We start from the raw sequence: 20,457 nt of genomic DNA on the forward strand, positions 1-20,457 counted from the left end.
CACAGATTGTGAGATCATGACCTGAGCCTAAGTCGGACGCCTAACTGACTGAGCCATCCAGGTGCCCCATCATATTTGTCTTTAAAAGATTTTTTTTAGGGGTGCCTCGGTGGCTCAGTCAGTTAAGCATTTGACTCTTAATTTTGGCTCAGGTCATGATCTCACACTCCTGAGAGTAAGCCCCACATGGGGCTCAGTGCTGAGCATAGAGACTATTTACCCTTTTTCTCTCTGCCCCAGCCCTAGTCACATGAATGCATGTGTGCTCTCACTCTCTCTCTCATAAAAAAATTATAAAAAATTTTTTAAATAAGATATATTTATGTTAAAATAGTATCTGTTGTTTTTCCAATTATGAAAGTAATTTATAGAAACTATAGAAAAGTAAGCAGTGTACAGAGAATAAAATACAAGTAAACCATAACATTTGACCCATTATAAACCATTATATATATATATATATATATATATATATATATTCTTATTTTTCTCAATGTGTATATACTTTTTTTCTTCCAAAATTGGTATTGTACTGTATATGTATTTTTGGATCATTTTCTGACTTAGCATTTTCTGTCATCATGTCTTATATTGAAAGTAGATTTACTGGGAATCTGGTCAAGTTTACATTTTAAGACTCTTCACTTTAATAGACCTTTTCTGGGGCACCTGGTTGGCTCAGTCAGTTAAGCATCTGACTTCTACTCAGGTCATGATCTCACAGCCTGTGAGTTTGAGCCCAGCGTTGGGCTCTGTGCTGACAGCTCAGAGCCTGGAGCCTGCTTTGGATGCTGTGTCTCCCTCTCTCTGGCCCTCCCCCGTTCACACTCTGTCTCTCAAAAATAAATAAACATTAAAAAAACATTTAATAGAACTTTTCAAAGTCCTACTTTTGTAATATAGATGTTAAAGAGTTTATCTCTAGAATGTATAAGCTTCACTCCTCATAGGATCTATAGGTATTGTTCCTGAAGCCAGACGGCTTGGGTTTGAAATCTTAGCTCCATTGCCTGTTAGCTAGATACCTTGCAAGCTACCTAACTTTTCTGCACCTGTGTTTCCCCAAATGCAAAATCCAGATGATAATAATCACTATCTTGTAAGGTTGTTGATGAGATTAAATTGTCTAACATACGGGAATTCCTTGGAATAGTAGCTAACTCACACTTAGTGTTTGGTGTTAGCTTTTAAATGTTTTTATAAAAAAATAATTTTAACAAAATATTTTATTTTGTTAAGTATATTTATTTATTTTGAGAGAGAGGTGAGGAGGGGAAGAGGGAATCCCAAGCAGACTCCTCTTTGTCTGCCCAGAGCCTAATGTAGTACTTGAACTCCCAAATTGTGAGATCAGGACCTGATCTAACGAAACCAAGAATCAGGTGTTTAACTGGACTGAGTCACCCAGGCACCCCTATAACATAATATTTTATAGTGTAAATATATCCTTCTTTGGGGCAGAGATTTATAAATTTATAAATTTTTTCCCTTTCTGCTAATATAAATAATAAGAGGAATACTTTTGTACACAAATCTTTGACTTTACCTTTGGAGCTGAAGAATCCCGCATTTCCCTTTTTCTTCAAAAAAATAAATTACTTCAGTAATAGATAACAAAATAATTAAGATTCTTCTTGTACAAAATAGAGGTAGCTAAAGACAACTCAAAAAACAAAGATGGCATATACCTGAATATATTAATACATTATTATCATGTTTATTTTTTTAAAACTTACACTTGGTACTGACTTTTGCTTTCGTTTTAATGCAGGTATCTCTTGAGTATAGTAAACTTGTTATCCCAGGTCTTTTCATCTTTTCAGCATTGCAGGTTTTTGATGGGCGCAGAAGGATATAACTTAACAATTTAACATTAAATTAGGCTATAATACTTTTTTTTAACTTGTTTTATTTTTTTTTAATTTACATCCAAATTAGTTAACATATAGTGCAACAATGATTTCAGGAGTAGATTCCTTAGTGTCCCTGACCCATTTAGCCCATCCCCCCTCCCTTAATCCATCCCGTAACCCTCAGTTTGTTCTCCATATTTATGAATCTCTTCTGTTTTGTCCCCCCTCCCTGGTTTTATATTATTTTTGTTTCCCTTCCCTTATGTTCATCTGTTTTGTCTCTTAAAGTCCTCATATGAGTGAAGTCATATGATTTTTGTCTTTCTCTGACTAATTTCACTTAGCATAATACCCTCCAGTTCCATCCACGTAGTTGCAAATGGCAAGATATCATTCTTTTTGATTGCTGAGTCATACTCCATTGTGTGTGTGTGTGTGTGTGTGTATACATATATACATACCACCAGATATATATACACATATATACATACCACATCTTCTTTATTCATTCATCCATCGATGGGCATTGGGATCTTTCCATACTTGGGCCATTGTTGATAGTGCCACTATAAACATGGGGGTGCATGTGTTCCTTTGAAACAGCACACCTGTATCCCTTGGATAAATGCCTAGGGTAGTTCTATTTTTAGTTTTGTGGGAACCTCCGTACTGTTTTCCAGAGTGGCTGCACCAGCTTGCATTCCCACCAACAGTGCAAAAGAGCTCCTCTTTCTTCGCATCCTCGCCAACATCTGTTGTTGCCTGAGTTGTTAATGTTAGCCATTCTGACAGGTGTGAGGTGGTATCTCAGTGTGGATTTGATTTGTATTTCCCTGGTGATGAGTGATGTTGAGAATTTTTTCATGTGTCACTTGGCCATCTGGGTGTCTTCTTTGGAGAAGTGTCTCTTCATGTCTTTTGCCCATTTTTTCACTGGATGGTTTGTTTTTTGGGTATTGAGTTTGATAAGTTCTTTATAGACTTTGGATACTAACCCTTTATCTGATATGTCGTTTGCAAATATCTTCTCCCATTCTGTCGGTTGCCTTTTAGTTTTGCTGATTGTTTCCTTTGCTGTGCAGTAGCTTTTTATCTTGATGAGGTCTCAGTAATTCATTTTTACTTTGGTTTCCCTTGCCTCTGGAGACGTGTTGAGTTAAAAGAAGTTGCTGTGGCCAAGATCAAAGAGGTTTTTGCATGCTTTCTCCTCGAGGGTTTTGATGGCTTCCTGTCTTACATTGAGGTCTTTCATCCATTTTGAGTTTATTTTTGTGTATGGTGTAATAAAGTGGTCCAGATTCATTCTTCTGTATGTCGCTTTCCAGTTTTCCCAGCACCACTTGCTGAAGACCCTGTCTTTATTCCATTGGATATTCTTTCCTGCTTTGTCAAAGATTAGTTGGCCATATGTTTGTGGGTCCATTTCTGGGTTCTGTATTCTGTTCCATTGATCTGAGTGTCTGTTTTTATACCTGTACCATACTGTCTTGATGATTACAGCTTTGTAATACATCTTGAAGTCCAGGATTGTGATGCCTCCTGTTTTGGTTTTCTTTTTCAAGATCGCTTTGGCTATTTGGGCTCTTTTCTGGTTCCATACAAATTTTAGGATTATTTGTTCTAGCTCTGTGAAGAATGCTGGTGTTATTTTTGTAGGGATTGCATTGAATATGTAGATTGCTTTGGGTAGTATCGACATTTTAACAATATTTGTTCTTCCCATCCAGGAGCATGTAATCTTTTTCTACTTTTTTGTGTCTTCTTCAATTTCTTTCATCAGCTTTCTATAGTTTTCAGTGTATAGATTTTTCACCTCTTTGGTTAGATTTATTCCTAGGTATTTTATGTTGTTTTTTTTTTTTTTGTGCAACTGTAAACGAGACCGATTCCTTGATTTCTCTTTCTGTCACTTCATTGTTGGTGTATAGGAATGCAACTGATTTCTGTGTGTTCATTTTATATCCTGCAACTTTGCTGAATTCATGAATCAGTTCGAGCGGTTTTTTGGTGGATCTTTTGGGTTTTCCATATAGAGTATCATGTCATCTGCGAAGAGTAAAAGTGTGACCTCCTCCTGGCCAATTTGGATGCCTTTTCTTTGTGTTGTCTTATTGCAGAGGCTAAGATGTCCAACACTATGTTGAATAACAGTGGCAAGAGTGGACATTCCTGTCTTGTTCCTGACCTTGGGGGGAAAGCTGTCAGTTTTTCCCCATTGGGGATGATATTAGTGTGGGGCCATTCATATATGGCTTTTATGATCTCAAGGTATGCTCCTTCTATCCCTACCTTCTTGAGGGTTTCTGTCAAGAAAGGATGCTGTATTTTGTCAAATGCTTTCTCTGGATCTATTGAGAGGGTCACATGGTTCTTGTCCTTTTTTTTATGGATGTGATAAATCACGTTAATTGTTTTGTCATTTTGAAGGGAGAAAAGGAATTAATGAGGTAGAAAAATTAAAATAAAATTAAAATTAAAAAAGTATTAAAATTAAAAAATTACACACACAAAAAAAAATCGAATAAATGATGCTAGATCCTATGTGTGTTTTGGTCTGGGTGTCGAAAGTGGTTTGACAGATTAGAGGAGAAAAAAGCTGGGGGCAGGGGGGGATAAAAAAGGAAATTGAGAATTTGAAAAAATGAAAACACTGAAGTAGACTAAAATGAGATGATGGGAGTAAAATAGAATTTGAAAAATATACACAAAAGTAAAGAATACAGTAGAAAAAATTAAAGAAAAATATTTTTAATAAAAATTAAAAATAAAAATGAATGTTTTATTTTTTGTATTCAAGAAAAAGAAACGTAAAAGAAAAAAGCAAAAAAAGAATAAAAAGGAAATCGTTTGAAAATTTGAAAAAGTGAATACACTGTAGTAGACTAAAATAAAATGATGGAAGTAAAATAGAATTTGAAAAAAATTACATAAAAGCAAAAAATATAGTAAAAAAATTAAAGAAAAATATTTTTAATAGAAATTGAAAGTAAAAATGAAGTTTTTCTCTTTCTGCATTCACAAAAAAGAAATGAAAAAGAGAGAAAAGAAAAAGGAATAAAAGGAAGTTGTTTAAAAATGAAAAAGTGAATACACTGAAGTAGACTAAAATAAAATGATGGAAGTAAGATAGAATTTGAAAAAAAATACACAAAAGTACAAAATATAGTAAAAAAATGAAAAATGTTTTTAATAAAAATTGCAAATAAAAATGAATTTTTTTCTCTTTCTGTATTCAAGAAAAAGAAAAGTAGTGTAAAAGAGAGAGAAAAAAAAAGAAAATTGAATAGATGAACCTACTAACAGATTGAAATAGGACTGAAATCACTTAGTTTTCCCCTAGACGTCAGACCATGCAGCACTTTATAGTCCATAAACCAAGCAGGCGGTGAGACTTGTGTTCTTGAAGAGCGAGGTTGGCCTAGTTGGGTGGAGCTCAGAGCAATGGCTCCATTCTCTACTAGATGGCGCTGCTAGCCCCCTGGGGTGGATTGTTGTGGCGCTCGTAGGTGCTTATGCACAGGAGTGGTGAAAATGGTGTCACCCAGCCAGCCTGTCTCCAGCATTGGAAGGAATTCTGTATTCCCCGATCATCAATCTTGCACCCGTCCTGTCTTCAGCCTTCATCCACTCCCCGCTTCTTCACTGTCCGTGACCAAGCCCCAGGCAGTACCTCTCTCCCGAGTTTTCTCTCAGATGCGGCTGTTTTCCCTGGCCCCTTACTTCCCAGACACCTCTCTGTGGGAGGGTCTCACTGAGCAATGACCAAACAATGGCTGAATGTCAGCCGCACCCAGGAATGCCTGCTGGACCCTGCTGCTGCTGGAACCCCGAGACTGCAGCCAGGCACCAGCCCACCCCAGAAAAAGTCCACGAGACAGTGTAGCAGCAGCGTTTCAGAGATTATGGAAAATCACAACACACATCTGGCACCAGGCTTTACCCTTAAGGACCTTGTTCCAGCACCACCAAATGTGGCCGCCTTCCGGGGTCTGCTGGGACCAGGTGGCTTCAACAGTCTCCACCAAATGTCCTTCCAGCAGTGAACTGCTTTTCCCTGTGTGGCCTGAGAACCTCCCAGACCCCACTCTGCTCCTGGGGATTCGCCCTTCCCACCGGAGCACCACCAGGTACTGAGCTGTGGAGTTGCAGACTTTGCGCCCCCCCTTGTTTACAGTCTTAATGGAATTTAAACCCTCTCCTTTCTCCCTTTTTTAGTTCAGTCCCTGTGGCTGTTTCCAATTTTCCACTTTCTCTCCAGCTGCTTTTGGGGAGGGGTGCTTTTCCCATATTCTCCGCCCGCCTCCCCCCAGTCTTAGTCCTTTCTCCTCCTGCAAAAGTGGCTCCCTGCCCGCCTCCGGCTTCTCTCTCCCCGAGTTCACCTCTCCAGGCCACGTACCTGCTGAATTCTGTAGTTCAGGTTGTGCAGATTGTTGTGTTAATCCTCTGATCAGTTTACTAGGTGTGTAGGATGGGTCAGTGTTGATCTGGCTGTACTTCATGGACACGAGACACACAAAAAACTTCCATGCTGTTCCACTGTCTTGGCTCCCCGCCAATGCTATAATACTTTCATTAAAAACTTTATATGTAACTGTGCTGTCACAGCTCAGAGTTTTCGAGTACACTCCGCTTCTTCCTTCTGTTGTCTGCATTATGTTCTTAAATGACACCCTGGTTACTCGGTAGATGTTTCCTTTCCCTTCAGCTGTAATTAGCTCGGGTGTTATTGGACCCTATTCCTCTCTTCCCAGGCTCTACCCTTCCTTCCTCATCATGGGATGAGCTCACTTCCTGTCATCAAGGAAGGCAGAAGGTGCCTGTGGAGGTAGTGTTAGGACTGGAAAAGAAAAAGGTACAGGGAAAAGGTAAAGAGACCCACATACTCTTATCCCCCAATACCACAGCTAGCAAGCCTCACATTCTGACCAGTGCTGTGCTCTTGTCCCAAGACCCGCACATCGGTGGTGGTCTACTTTGAGAAAAGAGAAATAAAGGAAAGGAGGGGAATAAAGAAACAGAAGAAGAGAATTGGGCTATGTGTACTATGGCTCCTCCATGCGTCATCATTCTTCTTTCTCTGTCCATATATCCACCACTGTGCATGGACTAAAATGAAAGTATTGGAGAATAGAGAAGAGATGTACATGGAGATCACTCGGGGAGCTTGAGGATATACTGACACCTGGATTCCACTCTCAGAGATTATGGTTTAATCAGTATGGAATGCTACCTGACCACCAGGATTCTTCTAAGTGATTTTAATGGCAGCCAAGGGTGAGAACCACCTAATTCTATAAAAAAGATAAATCAGTTTCATTAGGCTGTTCTTCCTGATTCTTCTTGAGCACCTACACAATCTCTTCTTCCAAGAACTCCTGGCCCTTATCGTTGACTTTTCACCTACATATTAGCTTTGGCCCCTCTTCCCAGAGTTCACCTGTGGTGGTTTGGTATTGCAGCTTTTTTTCCACCGCTGGCCCAACAAGTAGCTTGGTGAAGAAGTAAGGGGAGTTGAACAAAGAACTGGATTTGGGAACAGAAAAATATTCAACCCAAATTTTGAAACCTAACCCCCCCCAAAAAAAACCCAACCCCCCCCCAAAAAATCTTGCTTTTTTTTTTCACTTAAGGAAAACAAAAATTTGGCAATAACTTTAAAATCTATAATTGTGGTACCTCCTTGGCTAAACATGCTGTGGATCATGTCATCTCTGAAAGATAAATGGGTCATGGGCAAGGACTAAAGGCATTTTCTGTAGGCCAAAACCAAGGAACTGTGCAGTGATTCAAGTGAAGTCTGAAAACATCTCAACTTTTAATTTCATATGCATTGCTTAGGGTGAGATGGAAATACCGTCTGCAGGCTCCAAACAGTTGTTTGCTTTGGGCAGCAACCGTCAGCAGATTTCAAATTCAATTCATGATTCGCAGAATTAATAGTTTATCTATACCACCTTGTGAACATAAATGGCCTAATCAGTCTTTCTTACTTTAAAAGATATCTTCTGGAGAAATAAGCTACCAAGAAATAAACCATTTATCAATCTAATGTGTAAAGGATCGCTAAGTATAGAAAAAAAAAGTTTAACCTTGGGAAATGTGCATTCAAGCCAACAATTTCTATAAACTGCCTTATTGCTTCAAATCTCCCTATATCAACCAATTACATAGATGCTGCTTTCCAGGGAACTTTCCTTTTTGCATCTGAATCACACCCCTGATTCGGAAAAGTCTCCTGGAATTTATTCTCTTCAGGTGACTTAATTTAATCGTATTAAATTGGAGGACTTTGTTGCAAGGTATTGATTATTTTTAACAAACACTCATGATTGTAAACTGATGACTTTTCATTAAAATTGTCTTCATGGAATGGCCTAGTTGATTAGATTAGATACATTGGAGAAATATAAAGTGGTGATGTCCAATTGACCTGAATAATGCATTTTAAAAGACATTGTTATATCCTTGGTTTTCTTGATTTATTGGTTAGGGGTATTTCCCTAGAACCCTTATGTTTCCACTTATTTAAGATCTAATTCATAAGAGTTTCCAACTCACAGTGGGAGGAATACAATAAAAATAACCTTTGGATTCAAATAGTGAGCAATTTTTGTAGTATGTATTATAATATTTTTGATAACTGATACATTATTTTCTGAACCTATTTTTTTAGATTTATAGTGAGCATTGTGTTTGTTATAGGGCCTTGTAAGATGTCAAAAGATAGTTTAAATTTCTGTTTTTATTAATTACCATAAAGAGAAAGTTAAAAAAGAAATTTTCTTTTATGAAAAATTTTCTTTTTTGAAAATTTATGAAATTTTCTTTATAATTTTAGACTGAATAACTCATAATTTTTTCTTTTCCTTTTTCATTTTATACTGTCTACTTTATATGCCAAGTTTACTGTGGGATTTTCTCCTCATAAAAATCTCCAGGGACTCATTAGACCACAATGTTAGAAAATTTTAGGGGTGTCCACTCTAAAATCACTAAAGTCACCTAAATCCTCTAAATCATTAAAGTGATTTAAGAGTTTACTTTTGGATTTAAGTTACCTTGCAAGGGAATATAAAGAGATGAATGGGCTACAGAGTTGTCAAAGCAAACTTTAACATATAAGATAAAAATAATGGAGAAAAGGAATTTTTATTCTACTACTTAGAGATAACAGACTAATAATTAAGTTGTCTTCCTACCTACAAGAAATGAAAGGCATAATACATTTTGTTGAGTTAATTTATCTTCAAACATTTCACTTATGATTTTGACCCTTTATGCCAAGGATTGGCAAAGTTTTTCTGTAAAGGCATGGATATTAAATATTTAGGGTATTTCGAACAACATAAATTCTTTGTTGCACATTCCTCTTCGTTGACATTGGTATTTTATTTGATTTTAGTCAAACATTTAAATGTGTAGGTGAATGTGTTCAGAGACATGTATACTTGTTGCTAATGTACATATATCTTAAAACACTATATACGATATATGTGAGCAAATATCATAAAATGCGGCATATCTGTAGTCAAATAATTTCAGCCTCCTTTTGTGTGCCACTGTTCTGTGTACTGTAGCTATAATCCCAGAATCTGTGACTGATTTTTTTCTAGTGGAAGCCACCCAGTTAAGAAAGCTACACCAAATCGAAGGATATAAGTATGCCCTCCAGTCTGTTATCTACATTAGTACTAATTAGTATTAGTGGAGAAAGTAATCACACCTGAAAATTATTTGTAATAAATAATTTAGATTTGACTTTAGAGTGCATTTTGCACATTTATATATGGTTTTACGTCCTCAGAGTTTATGATACTTCTCATTAATTTTCAAATCAGAGTGTGAAAATTTGACTTAGGATAAACTACAAAGCCACCCCACTGGCCTGCTCTTAGAATTCATCCTTTCTCTTAATGGCTGGGAGCTCTGGGTTGCATGCTAGTTCAGTGGTCTAGGGCAACTGGTTTCTGCTTATTTCTGAGCCCCCGCTTTCTCATCTGCAAACTCGATATACTAACATTGAGTGTGTAAAGCCCGTCATAGCCCCTGCTTTCTCATCTGCAAACTCGATATACTAACATTGAGTGTGTAAAGCCCGTCATAACCATGCTTGACGTTGTGTTTGATGTCCATTATACATCAGGCAACTGTTTAGGTCCTATCTCTAGCTATGCTTGAAATTACCATCATCCATTGTTTCAAATTCATTTGTCCTCTTCATTTAAGTTTGGTATCTTGACTTTCCTCCAAAACTGTAACAGAGACAAATGGGAATAATGAAGATATTGTGTTACTGTATTGATTGCATTTTAAATCAGTTTGTGTTGGGGGTGGGGAGCTCTAAAGTGACAGAAATTCGGTTAAATAATCCCTCAAACAGGAAAGATATAGATTACTATTACTAGAATCACTTTGAAATTATATAGGCTATTAATTCATGAAATGAATGGACTGAGTAACTCATAATGCTTATTAAAATATAATAAATTTAGTCTATAGAAACATACCTATATACACACAGCAAGAGAAAGTATGAATTAAGAGATAAGTCATAAGTCATACAAGAATTTTTGCTTACAGCAACACTGTCTCATAATGGAGATGATTATTTCTCTCTTTTTGAATAAATTATTATTTTGAAAATAATTTTATATAATTTTCAACCTCATAATTTCAAAAAATATATACTGAGGGTTTCTGTTTCTTACAGAAAAACACAACTGATGTTTAGGAAAAAAAGCAAAGGCAATGTAATAGACTATCTGTTACAGATTCAAAAGTGGCTTGGGGGTTAATTCAAACATAACATTCAGGGCATTGCTTGGATGAGGTAAGCACTTCACTTTGCAGTTAAGTTCACTGGGCATTGCCAGTGAACATGAATGCAGTCGGCTTGGTGAGATCACAGCCATGACGTCAGGGTCCAGCAGGGCCAGGCAGCAGGAGAGGCAGTAATGAAGCCAAGCAAAGAATAGCTCCGGACAAACAGAGCTGTCCAGAGAGGAAGTGAGGGTCTGGTAGGGCAGTCTTATTGGACAGGGGCCACAAGGTCTTCTGTCTATAGATGCACAGGAACTTGGAGCATGAGAGAATATGAATGTGTATGTATGTGTTACTGTACAAGAGTTTGGAGGATGTCAGGAGGCCGTATTCATCATGTCCTGCTCTACAATAAGCTGTAGCATCTTCCTTCCTCTAAGGTGGGTCCGTGAAGTTATCACTAAGAGGAGCCCAGACCAGATAGAGTCAAGGTGCATTTCACTGGATGTTCATGTTCATCTGTCTATCTACTTACTATTCACCAACTATTAAGGCCTTGACATATGACAGGCACCGCACCATACATGGAAGTGGTAATATTGGCCACCAACAATCTTATCCATGAATATAATGTGTATTTCAGCCCTTTCACCAAAGGAACGGCTCCTCGAGTTTATCTTGAAAGTAAATTGTGGGGTTTTCTTTCTATAACTATGCTAGTCTTTTCTTTTTTTTTCTTTTTTCTTTTTTAATGTTTATTAATTTTTGAGAGAGACAGAGACAGAGTGTGAGCAGTGGAGGGGCAGAGAGAAAGGGAGACTGAATCCGGAACAGGCTCCAGGCTCCGAGCTGTCAGCACAGAGCTCCATGCAGGCTCAAACTCACAAACCGTGAGATCATGACCTGAGCTGTAGTTGGATGCTCAACCGACTGAGCCACCCAGACACCCCTTTTTAAATTTTTTTTAATGTTTATGTTGAGAGAGAGAGAGAGAGAATGAGTGGGGGAGGGGCCGAGAGAGAGGAGAGAGAAAGTCCCAGGCAGGCTCCACTCTGTCAGCACAGTGCCTGATGTGGGGCTCAAACTCACGAAACCATGAGATCATGACCTGAGCCGAGATCAAGAGTCAGTCGCTTAACCAACTGAGCCACCCGGGTGCCCCAATGAGCTGATCTTTTTTCTCCATGTTTGGTATCTTATTTTTAGGCTTCTGAAATTTATCAGTAGAAAGTTAACTCTCAGCGGGTGGATTAAGAGTGGTTCTGTCTCCCCAAGGGACTTTTGATTATGTCTGGAGACACTTTTGGTTGTCAGTACTGGGGGTAGGATGTGCTTTTGGCATCTAGTACATGGGGCCAGGGATGCTACTTGATATCCTCGAGTGCAGGGGACAGACCCACAACAACGAAGATTGCCCAGCTCACAGTGTCAACGATACTAAGGCCGAGATCCCTGATACAGAGGACTAGCATCTAACTGTCCCTTCCACTTAAAGCTACACCTTGCCAAGGATGACACTTCATGTGCCAAGCACTCCCTGAGCAACAGCAGTGTTTATCTCTTCTCACAGAGTCTCACCCCCTGGAGAATGGGAAGAGATAGGCCATTTAGGGATCATGTATTCTTGCCCTCAAAGTCTAACACAGAAGAGCGTAAAGGGTGCTGGCTTCTTCCTCCATGAATGCTCCTCATTAACTCACTGTTTTCCTAGTGGTCAGATCCGGCTATTATGTAAGCAAGGAGACTTCTGAAAGGAGAAACCATCTCACAAACTGTACCTGAACGCTGATAGATTATGCAGAATGAGGAAGGACAGCCATATTGACTTATCCTTGAAAAAAGCATGGGGGATGGGGTGCAGGGTGGTAACACTATTGTGTCTGTGAATCATAACCCTTACTGTACATCCACTTTCCAAACCATTTTACCCTCCATGACAGCTCCTCTGGGTCTTTCCTTAACCAGACCTTGGACTCTGGGCTGACTGAACTCATTTAACATGCTTTTGTGGAGGGAAGGGTAGAAAGAAAGAGATTAGGAGACAAATACACTTAACATGAATATGTGGGTTTAAAGGAGCAAATTTAGGATATCTGCTTCCCCTGCCAGGACAGGTGCTATCTGTGACCATGTACAGATATGGTCTCCACTGACCAGGACCAAAGCCTTTCACATTCACTGGGTTATGCGATCACAGGAACTTATATCACCATCTTTAAGCACTCATTTTATTTTTTATTTCTTTTAAATTTTTTAATGTTTATTTATTTTTGAGAGAGAAAGGGAGAGAGAGAGAGAGAGAGACAGAATCCGAAGCAGGCTCCAGGCTCTGAGCTGTCAGCACAGAGCCTGATATGGGGCTCGAACCCACAGACCGTGAGATCATGACCTGAGCCAAAGTCAGACGCTTAACTGACTGGGCCACCCAGGCGCCCCTTGAAGCACTCATTTTAAACAAGCTTTCAATGAGAAGTATGTGGGAAAGCATGAGAGCAGGAAAATGCTGCAATTTCTAGGTAAATGCTATACAGCACCTAATCCAGTCCCCATGTCCATTTCGCTTATAGAAGCATTAACGAGATATTTCCAGCTTGATTGGGCAAAGCTTTTGCGGTGTCATTGGCCTGCAGATTCCTAGAGAGCCTCTTGTCTGCCTTTTCCTCTTGGTGGTCCCTCCCTTCAGCCCTGTGTGCACCTTACGTTTTGATCCATTCATTTGGAGTCTTCATTTGAAGCCTTTCTCAGATATCCTTAGGGCAACTTTGGCTCTTCAGAGTTGATTTTTGCCCCTTCAGAGGCCTCTCCAAGTGATCAGGCAGCGTGCAGACTTTCTTTTTGCCTTTGGAACAGTGGTGGTTTTTATCTACAAGATTGTTCCCCCCACCCTCCGCCCCCTTGAAGCAATCTGCCCTGCAGCAAACAGATGTCTGTACCCAGATCTCCCTTCTAGATGAATAAGATCCTTCCAGAGGCTAATGCTGGTTGGAAAAAGTGCTTTCGTGCATCTATGAAGCATAACTGAGCCCTAAGCAACAACTTTTGATGTGTATTTTGTGAATGGGGAAGAGAAAAAAATCAAAAACATTTTTTTTTCTGCCAAACTGTTTCTTGAGATGAAAATTTTTGTTGACGGAAAGCCTTGCCCAACCTGAGGTTTGCCCTCGCCGATGAAACAAAGGTTGGATGGACATTGCTTTGCCTTACATTGTTCTTCAATTCCATTCTCTGCGCTGTTTGGGCATAATACTCCATCAGCAAAGTGGGGCTGATAACTGTCTTCCAAAACTCCATCCTGTTTGGTTTGCTGAGAAAGTTTTCATCCAAGCATAAAATACTTTGTTCAAAGAGTCAACCTTCAAAAGGTGGAAGTCTAAGTCCACGGGCAGGCTAAAAATGAAATGAGTGTACTTATTTTGGGAGGACATTAGTTTTGCCTCAGTACCTCAGATGCCCATCTTTCATAAGATCTAAGATCAATGTACCTTAAGGTAGCAACATTTGTCATAATTGCCTGATACATTAGCATCTTTCAATACCAAATATTAACTTTGACTATGAGATCACTAAACCATGTAATGATTTTGAACAAGGAATAATAGCTTGACTTTTGAGGACCAGTGAAGCTAACAGCAAACTTTTGAGACAATGACATACTCTTAGACAGAATTTAAGCTTGGAACCTAATGAAATGTTTGTTGAGCCCTATTTATTGAAATAGGAGGACTTGGTTTCATTATTCAATTATAAATACTAGTTTAGGCATACGGAAGCAAACCACATGACACAGAAAGGGAGCAGTCTGTTTTTAACTATTTAGCCTCAAAGCAGGCAGAAATCCAGCATCTTTCTATTCCCCGTATCAGGAGGGGAAGAGCCTAAGTAATGTCGTTTTCAGTAAAAGCAAACAATAAAAATTTCATCTTCATAGAGAAGCATTTATACCTCAAGTCCTTGCAGAGCGATGAGAATCAGAAGATTTTTTTTTCCTTTTTTGTAAACCTCTTTGAAAATCCAGACCACACTATTGATTACTAACTATTCATTGCTGAAGGCAGTAGTCTGTATTCAATAAATTAAGCTTTAATTCCTGAGTCCAACAAAATAATTGACCTCAAAAAGAAGATAAATGAATAGGCTGTCCTGAGCTCATGATTAGAATCCACTTTCTAGTCTCATTATATTCGTATTTTTCAATTCAGTGATTTTTCCATTCTTTCTTAGTTTTGTTCACAATCTATAACACCTTCCTCCCTGCTGCTATATCACCAAGGCCAACCTCTTTCCATTCTTGGTTTTGAGAATGAAAGATTTTAATATGATATTTTTATAATTTAGTGTTAATATTGATAAATTAATACAGTTTCCATTTTAGGACAAGCTAGGTAACTAGTATTTCTGAAAACTTCTGAACTGTTCTTGATTTCATAAAATCCTAAATAACATAGATGTAGCATGCATAAATATTTTGATTAAGATAAGAAATATTTGGTGGCTTGCATAAGATCACACAGGATTTATAAACCATGACTTAGGAAATCCATCAATTATTGCTGCCCCTGTAGCCACAGAATTTCTATATTTAAGAAAGTATATTCTTTCATAGTAAGAAGGTAAACATGTGACCAGAGTCCTCTTTAAGGTTTGATGCTTTGGTTTCATTTGAAATCAAATATAAAATATCATTATTGCAGACACTATTTAAAGATCACAGCAGTAGTTCAATGTTAACATTATTCAGAACTGAAGTAAATCAAGGTCTTCTGATAAAGCAGAAATAAGGTACAGCTTCCAAGGAAACTGTGGAGAGATACGTGGCTTTTTTCCTTCAGTGTCTCAGGAGAAAATCCCCCAGGGTTCCAGAAGAAAAGAAGTTATTTGTTTTTGTTTGCATTCCTACTTTGATTCCTTGAGGCATCCTGGACTTGATTTGCCCTTCTATTACCTGAGAAGGGTGCATAGTATCAGAGAATAAAGAGAACTATGAGAGGTAAAACAGAATCCCTCTGATGTTGGGCACTTGGATTTATAAACTCAGAGGCATTATCTCTTCATCGTCTTTTTTGCCACCCCAAATCACATTCTGCAAATGGGATAACACTTGAGTTGACTCTACCCAGGCTCACTTGGTGCAAATGGATAGGTGCCCCGCATGCCTGAAGCTTGTCTTGAGGGAGCCTAACGTGAGGCCTGAAGAGGCTAACAGCACCCAGTGACGTTAATTTCTTATTTCTTGCATCCTATAACTGAGTGTACTGCAGGATAGCAGAGTTCATCTCTTGGTGTACTCTTTTTCATTGAGAACTTTTTAGGCAGAAATCCCAACAGCCCATATTTTATTCAAGTTCTATAAAATGATAGTTTATATTTATAATGGTAATGCAAAGCACTTCATAACTTTCTGATTCATTATGGCAAACTAAATTATGTTCATTATAGCTTTGGTATTAAGTGAATTTATTTGCATTATGAATCTCTGAACACTGATAATTGATTGCTATATATAGCAACTACAAAGAGTCCAAAATATTACATTAATGTAAATATCCCATTTATGAACTATTCCAAATAGCAGCAATTTAATTGAATTTAGTGTTAGAACAGATTTGTAAGTAGACTGGCGCAAAAGTTTTTAGCCGTATGCATTTGTTATTATGTTAATGACAATACTTTGCAACGTACTTTGATTTGAGTTTAAATCAAATTAGGATTTTCTAAAATTTAACAATACATGAAAAAAGAATCTAGCTACTTTGGAGGAGTAATAAATGATACACTCCTAATGTTAATGGATGTTCTTTCAAATAGAAATCATGTGGTCTTCTGTTTTCTTTGACTCGTAGATCGTAGATGCAGGGCAAATCTTATTTAAAGGATTATCATTAATTCATTGATGCCTTAATCACAGGTTACGTTTTGTATGAAAGTTGTGTCTAAGTTAGGTAGATGCTGTGGGCATTCAAGGTCTTACTAATTATGAGTGTTTTCTTGGTTTATTTGCAGAATTTTTCCGAGAGCTCCTGGAGAATGCAGAAAAGTCACTAAATGATATGTTTGTACGGACCTACGGAATGCTGTACATGCAGAATTCGGAAGTGTTCCAGGACCTTTTCACAGAGCTGAAAAGATACTACACCGGGGGCAATGTAAATCTGGAGGAGATGCTCAATGACTTCTGGGCTCGGCTCCTGGAACGGATGTTTCAGCTGATAAACCCACAGTATCACTTCAGCGAGGACTACCTGGAATGTGTGAGCAAATACACAGACCAGCTGAAGCCTTTTGGAGATGTACCCCGGAAATTGAAAATTCAGGTCACCCGCGCCTTCATTGCTGCCCGGACGTTTGTCCAGGGGCTAACTGTGGGCAGAGAAGTGGCAAACCGAGTTTCCAAGGTAATTGAAAATCTGCTTTCTAATTGGTCTTTCTCTTCTGCTGTTTTTAAAACAACTGTTTAAACAACAACAAAAATTCAAGGTGAAGTTTCTCTGTTACAGTGGTCCTTGCTCTTAGAGTAATCAGATAAACGTCAAGGTTTAATTCTGTTTTACTTTTTTTTCTTGCTTTGTATGAGAGAAGACAAGATTTCAATCCATTCCATGTTTGGAACATAGTGTCAATATTTATCAGCGATATAGCATGAATGGTGCGGAAACAGGCGTCTTGTAACTATGACCACTTGGCACTTCTGAATAGAGTTTTAAGAATGATAAATAATCATGAAACAGTCCATCCGGAGGTTATAATCCTCTAGGAAGTCACAAGGTGATAGTCTTCATGAGGTTTTCAAGTAGAGACAAGTTGCTGTTCACACACCAGCTTCTGGCATTTCTTCTTCTTTATCACTTGCAAAAGTGGCCAAATTCCTCAGTAGTGGAGACAGAACCCTTTGCTAACACCTGTAGAACTGGATTAGGGAGGAATAATGAATACAAAGTATAGATTCTAGCAGGGAATTCCTTTTGTTATCCATTAGCTTTGAAATTCAACGCCTCATATTGCATCCGGCTTATGAGCAAGATAAATCACTAATACACATCGCGCCTTTCCTTGAGGATGTCTCTAAACCTTTAATGCAAGGGGTCTTTCTCCACTGCTTTCTTTAAACGTTGACTGTTTCCTGTGTGTAGGATGTTTGCCTTTGTTTAAATTCTTCCTTGACATTCAACTGTTCTTAGGAGACGGGCTTGCCCATTTATGAGGTCAGTCCAACAAATAAACTGAAAGATGATTACTCTAAGACATAAAGTAAAAACAGCACATAACAGGAATCTGGTATTATGTCACCCAAAAAGGTCATATTTGTACAAAGATTAATGCCAAACACTACTTTCTTATTGCAGGGCTGTGGCAAAGACCCACATATTTCTCATAACTATTGGTGCTAACCTTCCATGTTTCTCTTTTCTCCACCTTCATATCCTCCATATTTACATCTTGGTATAAAGACTGTGTATACCCTTAAAAAATGTGTCTCTGCAACACTATTTATAAATTTCATAGCCATCCATTTTTAAATTACCTATTCCTACTGAGTTTATTTGAGCATATGGAAAGAGTATTTTCAAGAGGCCTCTAAAAAGGATAATCACATGAGGCTTAATATAATATAAAGGCCATATAACTCTGATGTTAAAAATGATGTTTTTTAAAAATGAAAATCAGTAATATTCTGGATACCAAAGGAACTAGAGCCCCAAAAGTGGGTCGATAAGGAACTAGCCAGGTGGAATAGCAAAAGGAAATATGATCACCCGAGAAAGTCTGTAAAATATATAGAAGTACAAAAACTAAATATGTATCCCATATATTCTTAAGCAGAAAGTTTGTTTTTTTTAAAAAAAAAAAAAAGATAACTTTAGTCACAGAGACTTCAAATTGAAGTCTTTGCTTTTGCTGGAGAGTGAAACACACAGCCGGCTTTTAAGAAACACAAGATAAGAAATTCAAAGCGTGGATTGATCTGTGCAACATTCTGGACTCTTTACTTTGATTCTGTCTGAGTGTGAGTAACGTTTAGATGCACATATTTTGGCCTGGGGACGTTCTGGTGCAATAAGAGAATATTTTCTAGCAAAGTATCTAAAAAGTATCAGGGGAGACTGCTGCTGATTCTCTCTGAGTTCTCAGAAGATGGCATTAACAACTGCCCCTAGATGGCACCTCCCTTTTACCATTCCCTGCCTATCTCAGTATGAGGTCTTTGTAGATCGAAATCGAATTTACTACTCTTCATGACGTGGAGGTTGACATCATGGAGCAACCACCAGTAGAATATGGCTTTTAATTGTTTTCTGGACATGATGAGGGATACACTCTGTAACACTGTGATCTTGTTTCTCCTGATCTTTCCATGATCAGCATTCATTTGCTGAGCAGCTGCTGTGGATTTGTGATGTAGTTTGTGGTCATGTAACCATGGAATGCTGACTGTTCTATGCAGATATTGGCTTGTCTGGCCTGAGTTTCATTAGCCCTAATCTATTCAAATCATAAGTCCCATGCTGACATCTGGGTGCCACCTTGTAGAAAGATAAACAGAGAGAAAGAGAGAGAGAGAGGGGTGTGGCTTAAAAGAAGCCGAATCTTTTTTTTTTTCTAAAATAATTTATAACTCAGGGATTTAAGTATATTACAAATGAACTTTCTCACCTAATGATTACCAGATGGTATGTAACTGACAAAACCAGAAATGCATCTACTAGGACTGTTGGTATGCTGGTATTTTTCAGCACCCAAACTATTTTTTGTAATACGAATAAAAATTACAAGGACTCAATATTTTAAGAGAGAAAGCAAGAATGGTGTTGGAGGTAAAAGCCCTTCAGGGGCGCCTGGGTGGCGCAGTCGGTTAAGCGTCCGACTTCAGCCAGGTCACGATCTCGCGGTCCGTGAGTTCGAGCCCCGCGTCAGGCTCTGGGCTGATGGCTCAGAGCCTGGAGCCTGCTTCCGATTCTGTGTCTCCCTCTCTCTCTGCCCCTCCCCCGTTCATGCTCTGTCTCTGTCCCAAAAATAAATAAAAAAAAAACGTTGAAAAAAAAAATTAAAAAAAAAAAAAAAAAAAAAAGCCCTTCATAAATCTGGGGCGTCCCTGTGGCCCGTTACTTGAGGGATTTGAGTTGGCGAAATGATTGCAGAAGAGGTAAGGAATTCAACGCAATATTCCCAAATGGAGATCAACAAACTAGGTTATCTCCTGCATCCTGGTTTGTAGAATACATTTTTTTCCTTCTGTTTCTTCTCTTTCAGTGGCTTCTCAAATCTTGGAAGATAGCATTAATAGCTTCTAATTAATTGTTTTGACTGTAAAATGTATCCCTTTGGCAAAACACAGCCATTTGACACAAATGTTTTGACATGATATTATAGGGAATTTTTGTACCAGAAAAATGGAGGAATAATTTGGAGGCATCAACACAATGAGGGTTTAAACTTATCTTTGCCATCTTAGAGACAAAAGCCTTGTCTTCTTCTAGGCACTGAATGAAGCAAGTTAATTCTAAGTAACTGCAACTGGAGATCTGGTTCTAAGAAGTGTTAAATGATCCTCGAGTGAGTATCTGTGGTCAGTTAGCCAGGGTTCATTTACTATGTGAATGACTAATTTTGAGAGTGCTGAGTGTTGACAAAATATGGAGATTTGGTAACTTTCATACTTTATTGGTGGAAGTATAAATGGATGTGTTCACTTTGGATAACAATTTGAAAATACCTGTATCACTGAAAAAGTGTGTATCCCAACACTGCAGTTCTACCCCAGGAGTGGAACAGGCAGATATGTGCGTGTGTGTGCAGGCAGATATGAAGAAGAATGTTCACAGCATTGGTTACAGTAACGTGAAAATTA

General features: G+C 38.3%; 1 protein-coding gene across 1 annotated transcript in view; it reads left to right on the forward strand.

Moving 5' to 3' along the window:
* The window catches only part of GPC6 (glypican 6), a 1,112,749-nt gene that overhangs the window by 548,083 nt on the left and 544,209 nt on the right, over window positions 1-20,457 (forward strand). Inside the window, exon 3 of the mRNA XM_030312699.1 lies at window positions 16,614-17,005. Coding sequence (XP_030168559.1) covers window positions 16,614-17,005 — 392 coding nt within the window. The remainder of the gene's footprint in view (window positions 1-16,613; window positions 17,006-20,457) is intronic.

This window comes from Lynx canadensis, chromosome A1 (genome assembly GCF_007474595.2).
Source record: "Lynx canadensis isolate LIC74 chromosome A1, mLynCan4.pri.v2, whole genome shotgun sequence".
Classification (NCBI taxonomy): Eukaryota; Metazoa; Chordata; class Mammalia; order Carnivora; family Felidae; genus Lynx; species Lynx canadensis.